Source organism: Zootoca vivipara, chromosome 13 (genome assembly GCF_963506605.1).
Source record: "Zootoca vivipara chromosome 13, rZooViv1.1, whole genome shotgun sequence".
Lineage (NCBI taxonomy): Eukaryota > Metazoa > Chordata > Lepidosauria > Squamata > Lacertidae > Zootoca > Zootoca vivipara.
The window spans coordinates 29,781,534-29,806,907 of NC_083288.1; the positions used below are offsets into that span (position 1 = coordinate 29,781,534).

The window sequence follows — 25,374 nt, forward strand, 5'->3', positions numbered from 1 at the left end:
CTGCCAGGATCAGGTCTGGCCCAGGCACTTTCCCTGTTTTAAGTTTAACGATCAAATCTTGGATGTCTTCCGGATCGGTGGGGGGCCAGCGGGGAAGCCGTTCTTGAAATTCATCTCTTGTGTTAGCAATACAGTCAGTTGTGGCAAAGTAATTTTTTAAGTAAGATTCCCAAACCAGGGCGGGAATGATAATTAAAGGGTATCTTTTAGTTCTTTTATTTACCAGAAGCCAAAATTGTCTGGAGTTCCATAATGATGAGGCTTCTATGATTGCCCGCCATTGATTCACTTGCCATTCCTGTCTTGCTCCCTTTTGAATTTGCTTGTAGGCCAATTTTGCTTGGAAATATTCTTTTGGCAGGACCGTTGCCCTGGAGGCTTTATACTCTTTGTAGAGATGGCCAACATACAAAGAACTGATTATGAAAATTAATGATCAGTATGTTCTGAAACCGTACCAGCAGATCAAACAGTATTGTCAAAGCTGGTTGCATTATCTCCAATTACAAAGTATTTTCAAGAAACATAAGATAATAGGATTCTCGGGAAAACGATCTAAATTGCAAGAATTATTAATTGGCAATCATATAAAACCATTGGCTAAAATTTATGAATTTCTATTGGAATGGGAAATGAAAGACTAAGTAGTCAAACACGTAATGATAAAATGGGCACAGGACATCGGGAGAGTAATTTATATCAATCAGTGGGAAAAATTATGGAGGGGGGGCATAAATTTTACAGCTTGTATGGGGATAAGGGAGAACATGTGGAAGCTGGTATATAGGTGGCACCTAACACCAGCAAAATTAGCGAAAATATATAAAAATAATCAAGATAAATGCTGGAAATGTAGGGAGAAATTGGGGGACTACTTCCATTGTTGGTGGAGCTGTAAAAAGATTAGCACATTTTGGTCAGAAATATATGAGAAATTGAAAAAAATGTTAAGATTTACGTTTGAGAAAAAAACGGAAATCTTATTGTTGAGCATGATCTCTGAAAGTGTGCCAATTGATAGAAAGAACATACTTCTATATGCATGTGCGGCGGCTAGAACGTTAATTGCACAAAATTGGAAGGGAGATAAAATCCCATCTATACAGGATTGGCACATGAAATTGGCTGAATATATTACCTTAGCTAAATTAACTGCAATGAGGATCCCTAAACAAAAAATTAAGGAAGAGTGGAAATATGTAGATGATTACTTTTATAAACAAGGTATGAATTCGAAATTGGTGATATGTTTAGAATGAAATGCACAAGCTGGTAAAATAAGTGGAAATTATAAAGAAATCAGGATATGGTTTAGATTTCTGATGATAAGGGAAAGTAGTAGAAATTATTTAAGAGAGGGAACCGATCTTAAATGTTTGGAAGTTCCTATTTTTATTCTAAATTTTATTCTTTTTTCATATTTTCCATATTTTTCCATATTTTTCATATTTCTCATATTCTCTTCTTCTTCTCCTCTTTTTTCTCTCCCCCTTTTCCCTTTCCCCCCTCCCCCATTTTCTTACCTGTGGTGTTTCTTCCAGATTCCTTCTAGATCTTTTTCTTCTTCTTTTCTTCTTTTTCTCTTCTTCTTTTTCTTCTCATTTCCTTTTCTCTTTTTTTCATGTATTGGTTGAAGATTATGTTTTGCTTATGTTTAATTATGTTTAATTATGTTATGTTATGTTATGTTCCACGTTATATTATTTTGTAATGTTATATTATTTTGTAATTTTAATATGAAAATAAAGTTATTTTTAATAAAAAAAGAGTTGGGGAGGGTTGATGTGGGGCTGTGGCCCCTCCTTCAGCTGTGTTTTAATGGGCAGAGACAACAGGATTTAAAGGGTGTAGAATTTCAGTTTAAATGACAAGGCTCGGAGATGTATAATTTTTCTCTGAGTTAGTGGCAACAAGGTGGAAGCAGGGGACCCGAAGAGCATCATGTGGGTTGACTGTGAAAGGCTGTAACAAAAAAGAAAGAGAACATGGCTGATTTTGCAGATGCAAGCATGCTGTGCCTATGGGAGAAACAAGTAGTCCTCTTGTATTGTAATGTATTGAACGTCTTCATCTAGGCTCAGTTGTAGACATGTGTAAATAAACCATATATCCTAAAGACACCCGAGTCTCCACCTTGCCTCATTGTCCAAAAAGAAACACAGACCCTGGGTAAGCACCCAGAACTCCTGGCACCCAATCTGGTTGGGGATATTGGGGTGGTGTTGAAGGGGGTGATGGTGGCCATTTGAATTAATCGCAGCCTACTATTGTTGCATATTGAATACATCCCTGTATTATACCTGTACAAGCTGCACAAGCTCAGAGAGGGAGAACCAAGAGAAAGGGTTGACCTAGGAATCCCAAAGCAGGGCCTGACTCATAGTCCAAATTGTCTCTAGCACCCCTTGCACCCTGTGCCATTGTCCTCCCCGGCTATGCCAGAGGCCCCAATGATGTAAAAACTCTGGCAAGGAGGCATTGCATAGAACTGCCAGGAAGACAGAGCAGCCTTGTAAAAAATGAAAACATTCCTGACGAGGATTCTCTTATCAGAGGGAATGGTGCGTTAGCTGCCGGAGACACGGAACTTACCCAAGGACACTGTAGCCAGCCAGAGATATGAGTTCGACAGTAATTGACGACACACATAGATAATGTGAGGAGAAGGATGTGCAGACCACCAAGGTCCCCTATACTCCTGTTTATGTTACCCTTGCCTTTGCGTCGATGTTTCTGACCGTTGCCTTTGTGTCTATGCTTTAGACCCTTGCGTCTATGTTGTAGGAAAACATAGTCAGAAAAGATATAAGAATTGAGTTTGAAAATCACTTTTCGCTTGTGATTTGTTCACCGAGTGCCTTTGCATATATGCAAATAAAGCCTTTCTCCTTTAGAGAGAAACCTTGGAGTCTTCATTGACTGCTTCCTGTCATTTATTACTGGGCGCAACACAGAACCCGGCAACAGCAATAGGGGATATTGGGGTGGTGTGTACCAGTGACGTGAAAAATAAGGAGGCGGGGCAGAATGTGTCCAGCCTTCTTCATCATACATAACCATTTCACAATCTTTTTTTCATACATACATATGGTTTGCTTAGAGATTGGGCACCATGGTTTCAAACAGAATAGGACACAAAAGTAGTTGCTATAAATGATGTGAAACCATTTGCTGAAATCTCCAGACCATAGGTGCCAAGTCTCCCGTTTTTCGCAGGAAACCCCCATATATTAAACAGTTTCCCTCTGGCAGCCCAGACTGAAAAAAAATCCCGTAAATCCCCCGGATTTCTCACCTGCCAGGGAGGCTCCATTTTGGGTCCTGGTGCCGCCCGATTTCCGGTGCCCATACATGGGTAGTGTGGCACCGGAAGTCGCTTCTACGCATGTCCAGACATGTGTAGAAGAGACTTCCGGTGCCGTTCCGCCCATGCCTGGGCACCGAAAATTGGGTAGAGCCGCACTAGAAGTTGCTTCTGCGCATGTATGGGCCACTGCTTATCCTGCATTTTTGGGTGGGATACTTCACAGCTATGCTCCAGAATAATGGGGAAATGTTTCGCTGTAATGAGAGAGAGAGAGAGAGAGAGAGAGAGAGAGAGAGAGAGAGAGAGAGAGAGAGAAGGGGTGCATTACTGTACTTAATGAAAATATGGAGAGAAAAGAGCTGAACCAAAATTATGAATTTTATTGCTCCAACTGCTAAATTCTCTCTGTGAAAGAATGTACAAAGATAGCAATCCTATACACATGAAAATCATATGTAAGAAGTTGGTGTATATTAAGTCAGTGTAATGTTACACTAGAGCAAAACACCATTCAGCAGCAAGGCTGGGCTGCTACTCTGCCTAAGCCTGACAGAAGGAAAGCAAATCTTTCAAATAGTCTACTATGCAGGGTGCTAGACCATGTAAATGAGCTGAATGAGTTTAGGATTCAATCTAGCCCCACTCCTCCACTATTACACTAACAGGTCCATTGTAGATTTAATCCCAAGCATCGCTTATTTCTTTTTTCTATAAAATAATATGACAAGAAAGTACAAACAAAACCATTCCTTAAAGAAAACAAAAGAGAAAGTGTTTTTTAAAAGATTACCTCAGACCTAAAAGTTTTGCCAGGGCAACCTTGAGGTCCTTATTTCTGATGCTGTAAATTAATGGATTCAGCATGGGTGGAACCATGGAATATAGTATAGTAAACACCAAATCCAGTTGCGGGGCAGTGTTAGAGGTGGGTGTGAGATAAGCAAAGCCTGCTGTAAGGAAAAATGTGGATAAGACAATGAGGTGGGGTAGACAAGTTGAGAAGGCCTTTCTTCTTCCCTGGGCTGAAGGGATTTTCAGAACAGCACTGAAGATAACCAAAAGCCTAAGCCAACACTCGGATTAAAATTGTGTAATTAAATAAAGTTGTGGCCTAAATTAATTGCCAAAAACCAAACCATAATTCTTGTGTCAGTTGTGAGTTATTTTAAGGTAATTTCTGGTAAGCCTCGACACACAAATGCTGCAACAGCAGACCAGGATGCAGTTCTATACACATTTAGGCCCCATTTGCACTATCCATTTAAAACAGTATCATACCACCAAACAATAATCACACAGCTACAATTCTGAGATTTCCCTGCAAAGAGGTATTGTTAAACGACTATCAGAGTTTAAATTCTGTGGAGGTAATAGTGGTATCCTAATGATCCTTAGGACCCTTGACAAACTACAGCTCCCCAGATTATTTTGGGGAGTCTATGACTGTTAAAAGTGGTATAAAGGTAAAGGGACCTCTGACTATTAGGTCCAGCCGTGGACGACTCTGGGGTTGTGGCACTCATCTTGCTTCACTGGCCAAGGGAGCCGCCGTACAGCTTCCGGGTCACGTGGCTACAGGTCCGCCCCTACGACCAGGCTGGGTGGCATAGGGCACTAGGGTGCCGGGCCACATTGGGGGGTGCTGCGCTGCGGCGCCCACCAGCCATGTGGACAAACGGGGCGGGGGGCGCCGGAGGGATCGTCGCACAACAGCGCCCGGGCACCCAATATGCTTAAGACGGCCCTGTGTGGCTAGCATGACTGAGCCACTTCTGGTGAACCAGAGCAGCGCACAGAAATGCCATTAACCTTCCCGCCGGAGCAGTACCTATTTATCTACTTGCACTTTGAAGTGCTTTCGAACTGCTTGGTTGGCAGGAGCAGGGATCGAGCAACGGGAGCTCTCCCTGTCATGGGGATCGAACCGCCGACCACAGTGCCACCCGTGTCACAAAAGTTGTATAATACTGCTTTAATTGCATGCTGCAGATTGGGTCTTGTTGGAGTAAGACCAACTGAGTTCAACAGGTCTTCTAAGTAGACAGAAAAAGTTTTTTATACTTTAAATGTTCAAAGGCATTATGATTCTGCAGTTGTTTGATTTCATCCCATGTTCTCTCCAGATAGATGGATGCCAATAGCAGCAGCAACAACAAAAGTGCAAAAAACACGCACACTGAAATTGTATATATTTTCTAAAGTGCACTATTCAAATAGACATTTTATATGCACTTTCCTGAAATGATGTATTTTGTTCTCATTTATATGTTTGTATATGCAATTTACACAAAATAATAATTAAAAACCTTTCTTAATTCTGTTGAACAAGGCCTAATTTGGGCTGTCTTTGGCCCATAAATTTTCTTTAGACTTGGGAACCACATTCTCTTGTCTTAAGATTTGTGGGCTAATTGAATATGCCTACTCAGACACGTCCGAAATAAAAGGTGGGAACTTGATATTTTTTTCTTCTATTATGTCCTTTAAGAAAAATAGGGAGAATTGATGTCAGTGATTAACTGGCAAGCCCATAAGTGTGCAGACATGTCCAGACTGATCTTGGTAAACTTTCATCCACTCCAGCCCTGGTTGCCAACAAAAGGCAGCCATCAAAAGAGTGAAGACTTTGTGAGTTGGGGAGAGTTGGGGGGAAATCACCAGGCACGGATGGCCTCTAGAGGAAACATTATAAAGTATTTAAAAATGAGCTAACAGAACTTTATAAAGAATTAGTGAACATGATCTTAGAAAGAGGGGTAATACCCAAGACATGGCAAGATACATTTATAACCTTAATACCGAAAGATAAAGGGAGGTCAGAAGAAATAGGAAATTATAAACCAATTTCATTATCGATTATCAATTATAAATTATTTGCTGGAATATTGGCCAATAGAATTAAAGAGGTCCTGAATAGAGTGGTAGGTAAAGAACAACAAGGCTTTTTACCCCAAAGGAAGATGTCTGGTAACATAAGAACTTTATTAAATTTATTTGAATATGCAGAATGGAATCCCAGCAAGAATATTGCATTACTATTTTTGGACGCCGAAAAGGCCTTTGATAACCTGGCTTGGGAATTTATGAAAGGGGCATTAAAATTTTTAGGGGTGATAGGTAGATTTATGGAAGGAATCAATGCAATATATAGCAAACAAATAGCAAGATTGATTATTAATGGGAATATAACAAAGGAATTCGAGATATCAAAGGGAACACGACAGGGATGTCCGCTATCCCCATTGTTGTTCATATGGTCATTAGAATTTCTAATAAAGGATATTAAAAATGATAAAGATTTCAAAGGCATTACAGTGGGGGAAAAGTAATTTTAAATTAAGAGCCTTTGCCGACGATATTATAATAATGATGGAAGACCCAGTGGAGACATTAATTAAATTGAAAGAGAATGTAGTAGTCTATGGAGAGGTAGCAGGATTAAAAGTAAATAATAATAAAAACTGAATTAATAATCAAAAATATAAGAAAGGAGGAATTAGATAATTGGGAGGTATTGAGAAAAGTTAAATATCTAGGAATCATGATAACCAATAATAATGTGGATTTATTCGATAATAATTATGCTAAAACGTGGAAAACTGTAAAAGAGGATTTGGAAAAATGGAAGGGATTAAATTTACCTTTTTCAGGTAGGATACCTGCCATTAAAATGATGGTGTTACCAAAAATGATATTCTTGTTTCAAATGCTACCTATTAGAATAAAAAAAGAAACATTCGAGACATGGAGGAAGGATCTTAGCAACTTTATTTGGCAAGGGAAAAAAGCAAGAGTACAATATAGGATATTAACGGATACAAAAGAAAGGGGAGGTTGGGGAGTTCCCAATCTGAAATTATATTATGCCGCATCTTGCCTATGCTGGATGAAGGAGTGGTTCCTACTGGAAGATCTGGAGCTGCTTAAACTGGAAGGATTTAGGAATGTTGGAGACTGGCATGCTTACCTGCTAAAAGAGAGAAAAGGAGAGTACATATCATTTTCAAATCACGTATTTAAAAAGTCATTATTTGATATATGGGAGGAATTTAAAAATGTATTAGAGCCTAAAGTGTCATGGTGGATCTCGCCTTTGGAAATGTCAGCAATGAGTAATGAGCCTAAGGGAGGGAGATGGCCAACATAGATAGATTGATATTTATTACGGACATTGGCCCATCACACAACAATTCCCATACCAACATATATGTACTTAAACCTCCAAATTACACATCCAGACATATGTAGAAGCAACTTGCGGTGCCGCTCCGCCCATGCCTGGGCACCGAAAATCGGGTAGAGCGGCACTAGAAGTTGCTTCTGCGCATGTCCACTGCTTATCCTGCATTTTTGGGCGGGATACTTGACAGCTATGCTCCAGACTAATGGGGAAATGTTTCACTGTAATGAGAGAGAGAGAGAGAGAGAGAGAGAGAGAGAGAGAGAGAGAGAGAGAGAGAGAGCATTATTGTACTTAATGAAAATATGGAGAGAAAAGAGCTGAACCAAAATTATGAATTTTATTAACATCAGCAAATGGTACAGGTTGATATTCATAATTATTGAATTTGATACTCAAAGAGGACCATTTATGAGGAAATGGGCTAGAGAATTACAAGAGGATCTTAGTATGGAGGAATGGAAATGTATTTTGGAAATTCACTGCTACAGATTACATCATGAGAGTTGAAAAAAAAATCTTCAGCACTGAATTGGAACAAACAGAAGTCAGGTTTTCCAGGGATTTCTGTTCATTCCAATTTAGCGCAGAAGAGGAAGAAGAAAGAGGCAGAGTAAAGGCAAAACTGCTTGGACCCAGAAAGCTGCTCAGACCTGTGAGTTCTAAGCAGGGAACAAGTAGAAGTGTGGTGAAGCCCTTAAATTGGGTATTACTCTTTTTAAACTTTGCTCCAACTGCTAAATTCTCTCTGTGAAAGAATGTGCAAAGATAGCAATCCTATACACATGAAATTCATATTCACCATTCACCATTCACCATTCAGCAGCAAGGCTGGGGTGCTACTCTGCCTAAGCCTGACAGAAGGAAAGCAAATCTTTCAAATAGTCTACTATGCAGGGTGCTAGACCATGTAAATGAGCTGAATGAGTTTAGGATTCAATATAGCCCCACTCCTCCACTATTACACTAACAGGTCCATTGTAGATTTAATCCCAAGCATCACTTATTTCTTTTTTCTATAAAATAATATGACAAGAAAGTACAAACCAAACCATTCCTTAAAGAAAACAAAAGAGAAAGTGTTTTTTAAAAGATTACCTCAGACCTAAAAGTTTTGCCAGGGCAACCTTGAGGTCCTTATTTCTGATGCTGTAAATTAATGGATTCAGCATGGGTGGAACCATGGAATATAGTATAGTAAACACCAAATCCAGTTGTGGGGCAGTGTTAGAGGTGGGCCTGAGATAAGCAAAGCCTGCTGTAAGGAAAAATGTGGATAAGACAATGAGGTGGGGTAGACAAGTTGAGAAGGCCTTTCTTCTTCCCTCGGCTGATGGGATTTTCAGAACAGCAGTGAAGATGTGTACATAAGTAACAATGATGAAGATGAAACAGACAACTCCAACTGTAGTACTAAACATAACAATTCCAATTTCAATTAGGTACAAGTCAGAACATGCAAGCTTAAGTAACTGTGGGATTTCACAGAAAAACTGATTGACAACATTGGAACAGAAGGGCATTGAAAATGTTCCACCGGTGTTTAAAGCTGCATTTAGAAGGCCACCAACCCACACACCAGCAACCATTTGGGTGCAAGCTCTCCTGTTCATTACCATTTCATATTGCAGGGGATCACAAATGGCAACGTACCGATCGTATGCCATGACTGTAAGGAGGTAAACATCGCATCCTACAAAGAGGAAGAACAAGAGGACCTGAACAACACATCCATAATATGAAATGTGCCTTGTGTTCATGAGGGAATTGACCATGGATTTGGGAATAATGACTGAAACAGAGCCAAGGTCCTGCATTGCCAAATTCACCAGAAAGAAGTACATTGGGGTGTGCAGGCGGTGGTCAAAAGCTACTGCCAAGATTATGAGAAGATTCCCTGTCACAGTTGCCAAGAACATTCCAAGGAAGAGAAAGAAGTGTAGAACCTGCAGTTCCCGAACTTCTGAGAATTCGAAGAGAAGAAACTCAGACACTGATGTTTGATTATCCATTTTTTACTTAATGATAAGTAGCATGGCAACCCTGGAAGAAAACAACAACTCTGTATTCAATTCAGTCTGAAACGGTTTAATGAATAAATATCAAATTCTCGAAGGAGACACAATTAGAATCTGTCACACTCAATTTATAACACTATCATATGCTCAACACTAAATCATCTAGCTTTTCTTTGTGGTTATAGATATTTTGAGGGACCATGTGAAGTGAGCCTTGGCCATTGAGGGATGGGCTTCATGAAGTTTGATTAGTGACAGCAGTAGGTTTTCGCAAAGGAATTGGTTGTATATCCTGAATCACCCAACCCACAGGAAACTATTCCTTCAGGGTTGTTGTTGGGTTTTAGGATCACCCTATGAAGTGTATCATTTCTCGAAAATCCCTCCAGAATGCCATCTTAGGGAGTTCTATGGCTGGTTGAAACCTATCCAGGCATTCGGAAAGAATACATTGCCCCTGAATCTCTTTAACAGGGTACCCTGAAAATCTGACCAATTTATTGGACGTGGTATTTCAAGTCACCACTCTGCCAGATTATGGAGTTGGCCCCACCATGTTCTGCCTTTCAGCGAGAATGGGGCCTCTGTGCATCACATTCCATTATACTAGTTACAGGTAGGTAGCCGTGTTGGTCTGAGTCGAAACAAAATAAAAAAATTCATTCAGTAGCACCTTAAAGACCAACTAAGTTTTTATTTTGGTATGAGCTTTCGTGTACCTGAAGAAGTGTGCATGCACACGAAAGCTCATACCAAAATAAAAACTTAGTTGGTTTTTAAGGTGCTACTGAAGGAATTTTTTTATTGCATTATACTGTTAGTGTAGCTTACCAACACTGTAGCACCATGGTTCAATAAAATATTCATTGTGTTTGGGCTGTTTAGGAGATGCTGTTTCATTATCTAAAGGGTACCGGATATTCTTAGCCCAAAATACAGCTTGAAATAACATAAGTGTTTGCTGGTGTATTTTGCTATGTATTCCGAAACAGTTTTTAATGATGATCAGTTCCCCTAGAAGCACTGTAGGTCTCAGGTTGTTCTTTTTTCCCTTTCACACAATAAAGGGAATGTTGGGGTCACTTAAAGACTATTGCTATGTCTCTCTTCCCAGTCTTACCTCAGATGTAGAGGAGGATGTAGCCAAAGAGTACCAAGAGGAGAAGCAGCTTCCCTCCCCATTCATGCAAAATGGAATGGAGAATTCTGAGAGCTTCGACTTTGTACTCAGTTAAATTTTGCTTATATAATTATAATTAATGTTCGATAAAGAGTCCCTCTGTTGGTCACAAACTTTCAGGATAACATAAAATAAACACGTATGTAGTTTCTTAAGGTTGGATTGTTGTCACCAACAGTTATAGTAAAGTCTTTTAATTAATGCAGATTAATGTGTTTCCACTTGGATGACATATGACTACCCCTCTGGAAATATTCTGAATACTGCATGTTGTAGGAAATAGAATTAATCAGTGTAAGAGCCAATATCTCATATTTGGTTTTTAGTACCGTTTACCTTGCCAAATGAAAGTATCCCATTATCAGTTCCTCTATAGGCAAAACACATGCTTTGATTTAAGTGGGAGAATCATTTCAAGAGAAGAAATGTAGGGATTTGATGACCAGTTAGTTAGTTAATTAGTTAGTTAGTTAGTTAGTTAGTTAGTTAAAGAAAGACATAAATGTCCAGTTTTTCGAGGTAAAATGATATTACTGTAATAACTTACTGTTTTTCTTCATGCCAATTTTTTCCCTTCAAATTATGATGTGTCTTCCTCTCTGTTGTCTTTAGATGATCATCTATCCATATGGGCACAGCTGAAATTTTATTTATGTTCTCTCACCCTGCTCCACTGCCTCCCACCCTCCAAGGCAGTCAAAAGTCTGTCTTCATTGGCAGTACAAAATTGCCACGATATTGTTATGTTTGTTGTGTTCCCTGGCACATGCTCCCAAGAGTTCAACACAACTGGGCAAAGAACTCCCCCAAGGAAAATAGATTTTCTGCTCTTTCTGAAAATATAATTAATAGATAATGAATGTGTGCGAGAGTACATGTTATTTATTTATCAGTTCATTACATTTATTACCCACGTCATGAATTATAACTGGGGTTCTCTGAGCAATGAACCATTTAAATTCTTTAAAACCACAACATAAACCATAACAGAATATGGGATGTCAGTTTCTAAATGATGAAGATTTAACATTTCTTCATTTTTGAATTTGTGCTTTTAGATTTTAAGGGTTGCATGTTATTAAATGCTGCAACAGCAGATCAGGATGCAATTCTATACAAATTTAGGCCCCATTTGCACTATACATTTAAAACAGTATCATACCATACCACTAAGCAATCATTACATAGCTACAATTCCCAAATTTCCCTGGAAATACAGCTTGTTTAACCACTTTTAGAGTTCAAACAAACTACAGCTCCAATAATTCTTTGACTGTTTAAAGTGGTATAATAACACAATGTAAATTTTAGCCCTTTCATCCACATATATTCCCACTGTTCCAGCTGAGATTTTCCATGAGGTCCAGAGGCTTGTCACATTAGATATGATGGATGGGGCTCTGGAGCATGTAGAAGCCAACTGTGAATTGTCTGCTTAATACTCAACTTCATAGAGACTTGAATGCCACTGCTGTGGCAGTTCCATTTGAGGTGTCTAATATCTTATGGGTCTGAGGTAGAGACAGGCAAAGTGTAACCTAGCTGCCCTACTAGATCTCTCAACAGCTTTTGATATTATTGAACATGGTGTTCTGCTGAACCAGCTCTGTGGGGTGCTATCATGGGCACTGTCACAGTGGCAACATTTCTACTTGCAAGTTAATGTCCAGAGATGTTATGGTGTCCTGCAGGGGACTTTTCCCCCTCCAGTGTTTTATGAAGGTAGAAATTCCATTAACTTGCATTGCAAAACCAAAATGGCCAATACATTTTTGTTTTTCCACAAGCTGCCAATATTACCTATTACTGAAGTCTCTGGTCCTTTCTGTAACAGTAGTAGCCCCAAATAGTTGCAAAGACAAATGCTCGAGACCTGTAAAGCAATGATACGAATAGTTCACACCGCATTTTTCGCTCCATAGAATGCACCTGACCATAGGACGCACCTAATTTTTAGAGGAGGAAAACAAGAAAAAAATATTTTACTTTCTTTAATTTTCCTAGGCGCGGGCTCTGGCTTTTGTGTTGGCTCTGGCTCTGCACAGGCTCTGGCTCTTGCATTCGCTCCATAGGACACATGGACTTTCCCCCTTCCCTTTTGGGAGGGGAAAAGGTGCGTCTTATGGAGCGAAAATACGGTAATCAGATTTCCTGCTCAATGGTCGACCACATGCTTTTTATTCGGCAGGTCTCAGGTTTCTCAGCATCTAGAAGTTGACTAGAAAAGATCCCCATTTTAAACCCTGTATATTGTCTATGAGTCATTGTATGCAATATTGATTGTTTTGAATGCTTTGGCATTGTCAGAAACTCCTATAGATAAAGTATCTCTTAATAATGTTAGGAGAACATAGATTGTAAAATTAATTTTTCTACACACCTGCAGTCATGGCTTGAAGTGGCTTGCTGAGGCCAAGTCCTCAGGGAAATTAAGATCATATTAATAAACCACCTCCTGATGGTTGTGTTAAACTCTTACTGCCAGTAAAGATATGATTTTCCTTGGCTGTCTCGGCAAGAGCAGGGTAACACTTATAATGCATCTTAGCACACTGAGAAACACTTAGTGCTGGGAGCAGAAAGTGCATGAGAAGCCAAAAGAAATCCATGGAATAAATGTAAGTCATTTATCTACTTAATACTTTAGAAAATGGCAGGTGTATACTGCACTTTTTCAAATTCAATATATAAAAATTGCCATTCTCTCCATTGGGATACATTTTAGGTATTGCAGAAATACAGAGGGTTTGTACAGCAGAAACAGCTTTGATTTAGATTAGATTTATTAAATTTATACATTGTTTCTCAATAATAATACAATCTTTTGACACTACGTACAGGTTACTACTGGACTGGTAGAGCAGCTAGCTTTTTAACATTCTGTCATTACAACCTTAATAATTCTGTTAATCATAAATCAAGACAATTAGTGAATATCCTGTCTGGCAAGGGATACAATGTAAGGGAATTTCAGAATATTCTGGTGAAGAATGGCTGTGTAATATATATATATATATATATATATATATATATATATATATATCTCCAAGTGTAAACATCCTGCTTTTGGTGCCTTGTTTGTGCTCAATCAAAACATACTGTACACTTCAACAATACTGCAGGGTTTGTTACACAAATGATGGGTGTTCATAAACTTTTAAGATCTCAAAGTTCTTGCCTTAATGAAGCATTTAATGAAAGGTACATGTTATCCAGTACATGTGTCAAAGTTATTCAGGGATATCTTCAATCAAAAGAGGTAGGGAATTATGCTGGGATGATCAAAGGAAAAAGTAGGTGCATGGAGGCTAAATTGTAAGGGAGCATAATATGCAAGACTGCAAAACAGAGGTGAGGAACCTGTGAAACTCCAGGTGTTTCTAGATTACGGTGCTCATAATTCCTGACCATGTTGGTTGGCAATGATTGGAGTCCATCCCATCAAGATCTGGAGGCTCACAAATTCTTCGTCCCTGCTGTAGAGCATGCTTACTGCTTACACAGTGCATAGGCTATGTAGGAAGCTTAGCTTGCAGGTTTCTGCTTTGTAAAGGTAAAGGGACCCCTGACCATTAGGTCCAGTCGCAGACAACTCTGGGGTTGCGGTGCTCATCTCGCGTTATTGGCCGAGGGAGCCGGCGTACAGCTTCCGGATCATGTGGCCAGCATGATTCTTGTGAACCAGAGCAGCGCATGGAAATGCTGTTTACCTTCCCGCTGTAGTGGTACCTATTTATCTACTTGCACTTTGATGTGCTTTCGAACTGCTAGGTTGGCAGGAGCAGGGACTGAGCAATGGGAACTCTCCCCGTCGTGGGGATTCGAACCGCCGACCTTCTGATCGGCAAGCCCTAGGCTCAGTGGTTTAACTACAATGTAATGCATTGTAAATTTGTAAGTGGCTTACCTTGTGTTTTAAACCTATAAGCAGCTCTCATTTACATTGCTTATTTTTACTTCACCATTCAGCCAATCTGGCAGTGCAGCTAAGAAGTAGTAATGCCTGAGTGGTTTGAATGGCCCAGCAACAGCCCTGTGAACAAAGCCTTTCCTCGCTGTTCTTACTATTCTTTTCTGTTACAATCAGTGTAGGAAATGCCTGTTTGTGAAGGGGAGAATACGTGTGTGTGTGTGTGTGTGTGTGTGTGTGTGTGTGTGTGTGTGAAGAGTATGCATAGAGTTGTTGAGCTTTTTACCAGACCTTTAGAAGGCATCTCAAGGCAGCCCTGTTTAGGGAAGCTTTTAATGTTTGATGGATTTCTGTATTTTAGTGTTTTGTTGGAAGCCGCCCAGAGTGGCTAGGGGAACCTGGCCAGATGGGCAGGGTATAAATAAATTATTATTATTATTATTATTATTATTATTATTATTATTATTTCATAACTGTTTTGATAATAAACCAGAAAAGTAAAGCTTTGGGTTGACCATTCTATTCCAAGTGCTCTCATGACAATCTCGTGATACTAAGGGTAGTAGACCGGTGGGGTTTAATTTAGCCAAAGCCAATAATTAAATGTCCTATACCAAATCTGTAATTCAACAGAGGGGAGATTAGCCTCTAAGTGCAGTGAAGCATCAGGATGGAACAGGAAAAATTTGCCTTAGGAACTTAGACTGAACAGCTTGTGTAGATCCCAGGTGAGCGCCTGGGCAAATCTGAGCCCCATATAATAACTGTGCTAGGGGTTTAGCGTTAAATACTGATGGTATGTGATTGCGTTAAAGTGCTGATGGTATGTGATTGCCAACTTTTGTATGGAAAAAAGTGTGTCAGAATTTTGGCGCTTTGAGACATTTTATCCTTTGCATATTTCTGATGTGCTCCCCATGACCCTGTTGACTGAAAAATAAGGCCGAGGTATTTTAAAACTTTAACTTGCTTGATCAACTGATTATCCACATATCATCTATGGGCCCCATAGTTTCTTGAAAACACCATGGCATTCGTTTTCTTGCAATTCACAGCCAGCTGTTCTCTTTGGCAGTATCCTGTGAATGCCCTCATCAATCTTTTAGGCCCACTTTTGTTTGAGATAGAAAGACTGCATCATCTGCATATAGTAATATAGAGATGGGTTTTGTGGCCAATTTAGGGGCATGATACTCTGAGGATGTTAAACTCTGGACATTATATATATATATATATATATATATATATATAGTGTGTGTGTGTGTGTGTGTATAAACAGTGTGAGAGCTAGGATACAGCCATGCTTACCTTCCTTTGTGGCTGGTAAGGATACTGTGAACTGCCCATTTATAGAGCAACACACTTTCAGCACAGTGTTTTTTTAAAAAAGGAAACTTCCAAAATTGTTGAGTTTTTTTAAGGAAGTTGTCTAACACAAAACGCCTTTGAAATACAGTGGTACCTCGACTTACAAAGACGATCCGTTCCGCGGTCGCCTTTGTAAGTTGAGATTTCCGCAAGTCGAAGCACCGCTACGGTGCATGCGCAAAGCATGATTTTGTGCTTCTGCACTGGTGAAGAACGCACGCTCCCGGCACACGTGCCGAAAATACTTCCAGAGGCTTCGACTTCGAATTCTTCAAGGTATGACTCTACCAGTAATGGGACATATGGCAGCATGTCTCATGAAATTTGAATGAAATGAGTGTTATGTGGGGCTGTTTTTACAGGTTGGGGGACTGTTAAGGTACCCATATTCAAATGCTGAAAGATGTTTAACCTATAATAACAGCTCAAGGTTCTGAGTGTTTAGAACAGGGGTAGGCAACCTAAGGCCCATGGGCCGGATGCATCCCAATCGCCTTCTCAATACGGCCCGTGGATGGTCCAGAAATCAGAGTGTTTTTATATGAGTAGAATGTGTTCTTTTATTTAAAATGCATCTCTGGGTTATTTGTGGGGCATAGGAATTTGTTCATTATTTTTTTCAAAATATAGTCCAGGCCACCACATGGTCTGAGGGATGGTGGACCGGCCCACGGCTGAAAAAGGTTGCTGACCCCTGGTTTAGAAGATCAAAGTAAACCCTTATTAAATGAGCTGCAGAACACTGATGTTAAGAAAACAGTGGTAAGCCACTATCTCTTATTATAACTCATCATTATTAAAGTTTTCATGTATTGAAAGGTTCACTTCTAAGACTTGTAGCTTATTTCCCTTATCTTTTTTTCTTTCCCCCGACTCTCTTCTGAAATTAATAAATCTTGCTTAGTAAGTTATGCTAACAGTTATCTTTCTATTTTGTTCCAGAGGTTGCAAGGATCTTAGTGATTTGTTTTTTTTTTTTTTTAGAAAAAATGGATAATCAATCCTCCATTTCTGGATTTCTACTTCTTGAATTCTCAGCCATCCGGGAACAGCAGATTCTACTCTTCCTGTTGTTCCTGATATTGTACCTAGCAATTGTCTCAGGGAATCTTCTCATCATTTCTGCAGTAGTCTTCGACCACCACCTGCACACCCCTATGTACTTCTTCCTAATGAACTTGGCCATCCAGGATCTTGGCTCCGTTTCTGCCATCATACCCAAATCAATGGCTAATTCTTTCCACAATACTAGATACATTTCTTACTCTGGATGTGTGGCTCAAGTGTTCTGTTTTGTTTCCTTTGTGGGATCTGATTTCTTTCTCCTCACAGTCATGGCATATGATCGCTATGTTGCCATTTGCAACCCGCTACAATATGAAATGGTGATGAACAAGGCAGCCTGCACACAAATGGTTGCTGGTGTTTGGATCACTGGTCTTTTCTATGGCACATTGCACACTGGAGGGACCTTTGCAGTACAGTTTTGCTCCAATATTGTCAATCAATTCTACTGCGAAATCCCAGAGTTACTGAAGGTCTCCTGCTCTGACTCATATCTAGCTGAAGTTGTCATTCTTGTGATCAGTGCAGTTATAGAGTTAGGCTGTTTTTTCTTCATTGTTGCTACGTACGTGCTAATCTTCACTGCAGTGCTGAGAATCCCCTCCATCCAGGGAAGGCAAAAAGCCTTCTCCACCTGCCTTCCACACCTCATTGTATTTTCTGTATTTATATTCACTGGCTGGTTTGCCTACCTAAGACCACCTTCTGATACACCATCTGGTATGGATTTGGCATTAACTGTGATATATACCTTTGTTCCACCCATGTTGAACCCAGTGATCTATAGCATGAGAAACAAAGATATCCAGGTTGCTCTAGCAAAGCTGTCAGCTTCACTGTCCTCTTTTTGCATGTAACTGTGGGTTTTGTGTTTCCGTAAATACCTTCATTTGTGTGGAAGGCAGTTTTAAAAAATAATTCAGCTGGAAATATTGCTGAAATAGATGTAAAACCTGGCTCTTTTGTTTGAGGAACTGGTGACTCTTTTTGCTTTCTAAATCTTGTTCCAAAATTGTATGCACATAAATCATAAAACAGGATATGACTAACAAAAATGGGTCATGACAGGAATACTAAATCTATTATTTTATGCTACAAAATAATGAATTCATTGTCATAAGCCAGTGAAATGAATTCTTCAACAAAGCAACTTGGAAAACACAGAATAATAGTAGTGCCTGCTTATCGACTCCATATTGCAATATATGTTGTATGTATTTCCCGTCTGTGTGTTGTTTCATGTGTATATTTGGTAAAATCACACAATACAGTATAAAAATTATCTTTCAGCCCTCTTCACCATCTTCACTTTTGGCAACGGATTTTCCATTATGTCTGTTTGTCACACTATATTATAGCAGTGATCAATATTCATTAATTGCAAGGTTTTCCAAGTTCCATTACTGTTGTATCTGCTGTTAATAAATGCCTCTGCTATATCAGTCTCTACAGCCACAGTACACACTGTAACTCTCCAACAGTTTCACTATACCACCAAGGGAACACTCTTCCAAGACAGAGGGATGCCAACAACATCTGCAAGTAAGATTAATCAAGCATGGTAGACACGGCCTTCTTAGTGGTGACCCCATGGTTTTTGAATTCCTTTCCAAGAGAAATTATGACCCTCTTTCCTCAGGGCATTACCACAACAGACTGATATCAGATCCTGACACCCCTATTCTGTCATTCTTTAATGAAGAAATTCTAGCTTCCTTTCAATGTGGGTGCCCAGCACATGCATGTGATGTGAAACAACGGACAGAGGCATAGCTGCCAAGTCTCCCGTTTTCCCCGGGAAACCCCCGTTTTTAAAGCCATTTCCCGCTGTTATCCCGAATGGGGGAATATCCCGTAATTCCTCCGTAATTTTTATTTTTATTTGCAAACTGAGCCAGGAAGTGTGCGCGTGAATATCACTCTTTAATTTTCCTATCTCTATGGACACACTCGCTCGGTCTTCCCGGGGGCAGCACTGGCTCCGCGTTTCCTTTTGCAGCCCGGGACCAGGAAGAGAGTATGGCGATTATTTCGCTTGTCCTCCCGCCAAGCGCCTTTCCTTCCTGGTCCCCAGCAACTGTTCCCTTGTGCCACAGTGCCTCTGGTGAGTGCAGGAGCCACAACGGGCTCAAGGTCCTAATTTTTGGGGGAGGCGCTTCTTCCCCTCTAAACTTTGCTTTGTGCTGGGAAGGGAAATAGCTACAACTTCAGTACAAATGTTGGCAGCAGCAAATTTCTATTTTTAAACTCCTCTTTGCTGTGGCTTCATCAGTTTCTGCATTCCCCCCCCCCAACACTTTTTTATATAAAATTGTTGGCATGAGGGTCCTAACATAATCTTCTTAGGGGTGGAATGAAGGTTGCTGAAGTTCTTAAGGTTTTTGGTTTCTAAGTGGGATTTTTTTAAAAAAAAGAAAGAAAAGAAAAATACATATTGAAATTTTAATTGGAGTCATGGAATAAACAGATGTATTTTATGGCTTACAGATGCACCCACACAAACTCTCCAGCCCAGGTATATATAGCGGAGTTTTAAATGACTAATTTAGAGGTCAGAGAGATAAACAACTACCTGACATTTAGAAAATACTGTATTTTAGACAGGGGGAAGAGGGATTTATCCAGACTGTGCAGTATAACATGAGACCACATATGTTTTGGGGAGCTATGTTAGCTGATATTACAAATCAAAACAAATAAGCAGATTTTAATTTGCCCATTTGGTGCTTGGATGCTCCTTAAAAAAACATCTCTTCTTGTATCTACAGAACTCATTGTAATTTACACGCATTTACATGTGAAAAGGATCTAGGAGTCCTGGTATGCCACAAACTTGACATGAGTCAACCGTGTGATGCAGCAGCTAAAAAAGCCAATACAATTCTGGGCTGCATCAATAGGAGTATAGCGTCTAGATCAAGGGAAGTAATAGTACCACTGTATTCTGCTCTGGTCAGACCTCACCTGGAGTACTGTGTCCAGTTCGGGGCACCACAGTTCAAGAAGGATACTGACAAGCTGGAACGTGTCCCGAGGAGGGCTTGGAAATGGTCAAAGGCTTGGAAACAATGCCTTATTAGGAACAGCTTAGGGAGCTGGGTATGTTTAGCCTGGAGAAGAGAAGGTTAAGGGGTGATATGATAGCCATGTTCAAATATATAAAAGGATGTCATATAGAAGAGGGTGAAAGGTTGTTTTCTGCTGCTCCAGAGAAGTGGACACGGAGCAATGGATTCAAACTACAAGAAAGAAGATTCCACCTAGACATTAGGAAGAACTTCCTGACAGTAAGAGATGTTCGACAGTGGAATTTGCTGCCAAGGAGTGTGGTGGAGTCTCCTTCTTTGGAGGTCTTTAAGCAGAGGCTTGACAGCCATATGTCAATAATGCTTTGATGGTGTTTCCTGCTTGGCAGGGGTTCGGACTGAATGGCCCTTGTGGTCTCTTCCAACTCTATGATTCTATGATTCTATGACCCTTGAAATATTTTTTAAAAAAATCTGCATTGATAAAACAGGTCAAATTTTGCAGAGATTCTTGGTCTTCTGAGTATAAGGTATTTTTGTTATTTTGTGTGTAAATATGTTGCAGTTGATAATGAAGATTATGGGGTTAAGCCAAAGGTCTTGTGGAAAAGGTGGGTTTTGAAGAGAGGTTTGAAGGAATATTTGAGGGGATATTGCATCACAGCTGAAAATGATACTGAGCTTTTAAAATTATAAACCCTCTTCACTTTTAGAGATTGTTTCTGCTGAATTACTACCTCTCTTTCTCTCTCCACACGGATGTAATAATGACATGCGCAGAAGCGATTTTCTGTCGGTGTCCAGACATGGGCAGAGCTGGCACTAGAATTCGCTTCTGTGCATGTCCAGACATGTGCAGAAACGACTTCCGGTGCCGCGCTGCTGGGTGAGTGCTGCTGATCCCTTATTTTTCAAATTGGAAATTGGTAACTATGGACAGAGGCCCAATGGAGCCTGCTGCGGCTGCAACAGGTTCCTTTGTGAGAAGTGGGCTTCTGCCCCCCCCCCAGGCAGAGCAAGGGGAGCAGTGGAGGCGGTTTGCCCCGGTGTCATCCTGAAGGGGGTAACATTGAGTGTGCCACCTGCCCGGCACCCGCAACTCTCAAGCGTACCCCAAGTTCATCCTCTCCCCTCCGTCCCTGCCTGCCTCCTCCAGCTGGGAGCACAGGGCAACGACATGGAGGCAAGCAGGCAGACAGGTGAGAGGATGGGAAGGAGGCAGGCGAGCAAACAATGGAGTGGGGCCCTGCAGTGCCTAGCGAGGTTTTCACCGGGCGGCTGCCGGGACTGGCTTCCTCCCTTGGCCAATGTGTGCTTTCCCTTCCTGATGTGGTGCGCACCCTCCCTGGACGGAGTCGAGGGGTGGGCCAGTGAGGGGTGTCACAAGCGGCGCCTCGCTGGCCCGCCCCTCGACTCCACCCAGGGAGAGCGTGCAGCAGCGGGAAGGGAGAGTGCACGTTGGCCGAGGGAGCAAGCCACATGCCAAAAACCTCGCTAGGCACTGCAGGGCTTGCTCAGCCAACACGCACTTTCCCTGCTGCAGTGCGCGCTCTCCCTGGACGGAGGGGAGGGACGGGCCAGCAAGGGGCGTGACGCCACCTCACGTTCATTTGGGGGCGGGGCGCGCTGCAGCAGGGGTGGAGCACATGTTTTTGGGGCAGGGTGGGCAGCCGTGATGGCTCCCCTGGGATCATGCCACTCGGGGCGGCCCACCCCCGTCGCCCCTATCTTCCTACGCCCCAGGATTTGGACTTTCAGGTTTTTCTTCATCACTTAGCCTTAGGCAAGGGGCAGTTTTATATTTGCACATCAGACTAGATTAAAGTAATAGATCCTGCTAGCAGAAGCCTGTGCAGAACTTCCACTAGTGCAATGAGTCCCCTCCCTCCAGTTTCCTTCCCCTGTCCCTCAAATTGGCTAGGAGGCAGGGGGTAGGAAGTGTGTGGAAGTAGAAGAGAGGGAATTGTTCCTTCTGGAGAGTTGAAATGCTCACACTGACAAAAATACTACCATAGCAAAGGTTAGGTAAAAGGTAATGGGCCCCTGGATGATTAAGTCCAGTCAAAGGCGACGATGAGGTGCAGTCCTTATCTTGCTTCAGGCCAAGGGAACTGCCCTTTACCTTCCTGCCACAGCGGAAACTATCTACTTGCACTTTGACGTGCTTCCGAACTGCTAGGTTGGCAGGAGCAGGGACCGACCAACAGGAGCTTACCCCATCACATCACATGGATTCGAACCGCCAACCTTCCGATCAGCAAGCCCAAGAGGCTCAGTGGTTCAGACCACAGTGCTACCCGTGTCCCTACTACCATAGCACTATGTTGACAGGGGCTCTATGCCTTAATGCAGAGATGTTGGATTCCCAACTCCCATAAATTCTAACCAACATGGCCAATAGTTAGGGATGCTGGGAGTTGTAGTTCAGCAACATCAAGAAGGCTATGACCAGTCATGCAGATATTAAAAGGCGCAGAGAAAAAGTTGGCCATCCTTGAAGCTCAATTTTAATATGTGTGTGTTTGATTAAGACTTACCTCCAAAGGTTTAGAAATGTAGCAGGTATCAGATTTAAATGAAATTCATGCAATAGGAGCACATCAGCTGAGCATGCATCCCAGCACTCAGTAAGCTGCTGTGACCAGATTGCAAAGCTTTTCATGTGTAAAAATCACTCACATCTGTTCCAATTTGGACACCACATTAGCAGTAGTTTCAGAGGTACTTTCCAATTTGTATGAGGATGTGGATCCTTAAAGTATTTAGGGCAATCACCTGCACACTCAGTCCTCGCCTATCAGAGGACAGCTAGCCAAGCACATAAGAAAAGTGTGTGTCAATGGGCTATGGTACCTTCAGTGGGTGAATAGTTCTACCAGAAAACTGCTGAAGAAGATTGTTGTTGAAAGGACCCTGTCTGAACTCACCATAGTGGATAATGTCTGGCAACTCAACAATTTATCTTGTAGGCAAGCATGCAATGGTGTCTCCCAGCCAAAGTTTTGTGGAGGATCAAGATAAATTTCAATATGATTCCTGGCCTTACTTTGGTACTGAAATGGATTTGGTAGTTTCCAACTTTTTTTGCCCTTGAACCACTTGAATATTGCTTGACAGGCTACTTAATGATTTTTCTGCCTGTTGTAGTGATTATAATGTGCTGTGCTAGATGCTGTATGATTTTTAATTTTAATTTTGCTAACACTGCATAGGCCACCTGAATGAAGCTCTCACAGGCCACAGTTTGGTTACTGCTCTAGACAATCTACACTAGGATCTAGACACAGGGAGTCTTGTCTCTGATGGTCTGCTGAGCCTGTCAACAGCTTTCAGTACTATCCACCACAATATGGTTCTCATGGACCTGCCTGGGATAGACCCTGCTTGTTTGCAGCAGTATCATTCCTTCATGGAAACACACAGTTCTGAAAGATGGTACTGAGGACGATTGCTCATCTTGTCTCCCACACTGTTCAACATCTAGATAAAACTTAGCAAGATCTGAAGATTCTGAGTCCACTAGAGGCATAGGAAGGGGTGTGTGATGGGGGCAGATCACCCAAGGTGTCACCACTGAGGGGGGTGACATTCGGTGCACCGCCTGCCCGCGACTCCCAATCCTACCCTGAGCTGTCGGGGGAAGGGGGGAGCTGCGCCGCTTTGCCAGTGGCCTTCCCCCTTCATTTTGACAGCTTGGGGGAGGCTTAGGAGTTGTAGGCGTGTGGCGTGCCATTGTCCTGCACTCCCGGGCTGCTGGAGGAGGCAGGCCAACAGGCAGGGAGAGGACGGGAAGGAGGCAGGCGAGCAAACAAGTGGAATGGGGAGGGAAGGAAAGAAGCAGAAGCTCCCTCAACTCAGGACCCAAACCCTGGAACACACAGGAGGAGAGGTGGGGTGTGAGAACAAAGTTGGGGGGGGGGGAGAGAGTTTTAAGTGCTTATGCTCAGGATCCAGGCCCCGGATTCCTTTTTTCAAAAAAAAATCAATTTTTATTAAGTTTTTCACTTACAAACCAATCATATCATATCAATTATTCCAAATTATACAAATACATATCTATTAAACCAAATATTATACCAAATCATAAAAATTTTGACTTCCCATGCTTCAAAATCTGAGGGTTCTGAGTAACGATACTTGCTGCCATTTATCCAAATTCCAAATTCTTTCCAATCATTATAGTCCAATATAGTCCCAATCTTTCCCAACAGTTCTTTCTTGTTATTCTCTTCCTCTTGTCACAGCTTCTGAGATATTTTCAAGCAAGATTTAACACAAAGTTACTATTCCTGTGTGGATTTTCTGTCCAGCCTCCCCATAAATCCTTGCATTTCTTTTTCAAGCTGGCATGTTTCCCAGGCCGCTCCAACTATCCAAAATGGACAGTCGCTATCTTGAAGATCCCATTAATCATGTCCCGGCTTCTGCTCAATAAATCCACTGATTGCAGAATTGCAGTTTTTTCAGGCGAGGTTCAGCCAAATACAAACATTAACACTCTTCTTATAACAGACGTATGGCTCTCCCCGCCCTTTAACTGCTCCTCCGCTCTCCTCAAACTCCCTTTAAGCGGCCTGAATTAAAAGTGTATCACAAATCGTAAATCCTCTTAGAACTGTCTGCAAAGAATTTTAATCAGCTCCAACAGTTGATATAACCCAGATTCCTTTAATGGAATACACTTGGTCAATGGAGGGGCAGGTGTTGGCCGACCTCCCCTCCCCCCCAATCAATAAGCCAATGCCCAGCCTAACCACCAAACGTTACAAAGGTGTGACGGTTGCTAAGAGGTAAACCAAATGGCCAGTGCCAATCTGCCAAATGGAAAAAAATCCTACCCAGTCCCTGTCCCAAGACAGGTGACCAATCAAAGTCCAAAGCAAGGCCAGAGGACACCTAAATTAAAGGGCAGGTGGGCGGGTGTTCGGCAGCATGAAGCAGGTGCTTGGCACATGACGTCGTGCTGCCGCCTTTATACCCCCTCATGATCACCCCATTCAAAATGATTGGCCAAGAGGCCTGGAGTGATCGTGGTGTCACCTGGTGTGAGGGTATTACTCCGCCCATGCCAGGGAAGGGGGGAACTGGGTTGAGGGCCTGCCCACAACCAGGACCATCTTTTAAGATGATCCTATTTGTCAAAATTGCTCAGAGGGCATGGGAGATTTAGAAGTATGCCACCATCACCCATGCCCCAGTGTCCTCCTTTAAAATGTATTAAGAGCAATAGATACCATTTGGCCACTTTGTATGTAGGTCACAGTGGAGACTTGCTTCCAATTCCTCCTATGTGTGTTCACTATAGACATACATTACCTGG

The 25,374-nt window shown here is 41.6% G+C and overlaps 2 protein-coding genes across 2 annotated transcripts; one reads left to right on the forward strand and one right to left on the reverse strand.

Moving 5' to 3' along the window:
* Window positions 1-8,581: 8,581 nt before the first annotated feature.
* Window positions 8,582-9,499, reverse strand: LOC118078458 (olfactory receptor 14J1-like). The gene has a single exon (XM_035102335.2). It carries the CDS (start codon window positions 9,497-9,499, stop codon window positions 8,582-8,584), a length of 918 nt encoding a protein of 305 aa, XP_034958226.2.
* Window positions 9,500-16,952: 7,453 nt separating this feature from the next.
* On the forward strand, window positions 16,953-17,885 carry LOC118078460 (olfactory receptor 14A16-like). The gene has a single exon (XM_035102337.2). It carries the CDS (start codon window positions 16,953-16,955, stop codon window positions 17,883-17,885), a length of 933 nt encoding a protein of 310 aa, XP_034958228.1.
* Window positions 17,886-25,374: the final 7,489 nt, after the last annotated feature.

Bases quoted from the DNA above. Each gene is read 5' to 3' on its own strand.
- LOC118078458 (XM_035102335.2), bottom strand. From the start codon at position 9,499: ATGGATAATCAAACATCAGTGTCTGAGTTTCTTCTCTTCGAATTCTCA.
- LOC118078460 (XM_035102337.2), top strand. From the start codon at position 16,953: ATGGATAATCAATCCTCCATTTCTGGATTTCTACTTCTTGAATTCTCA.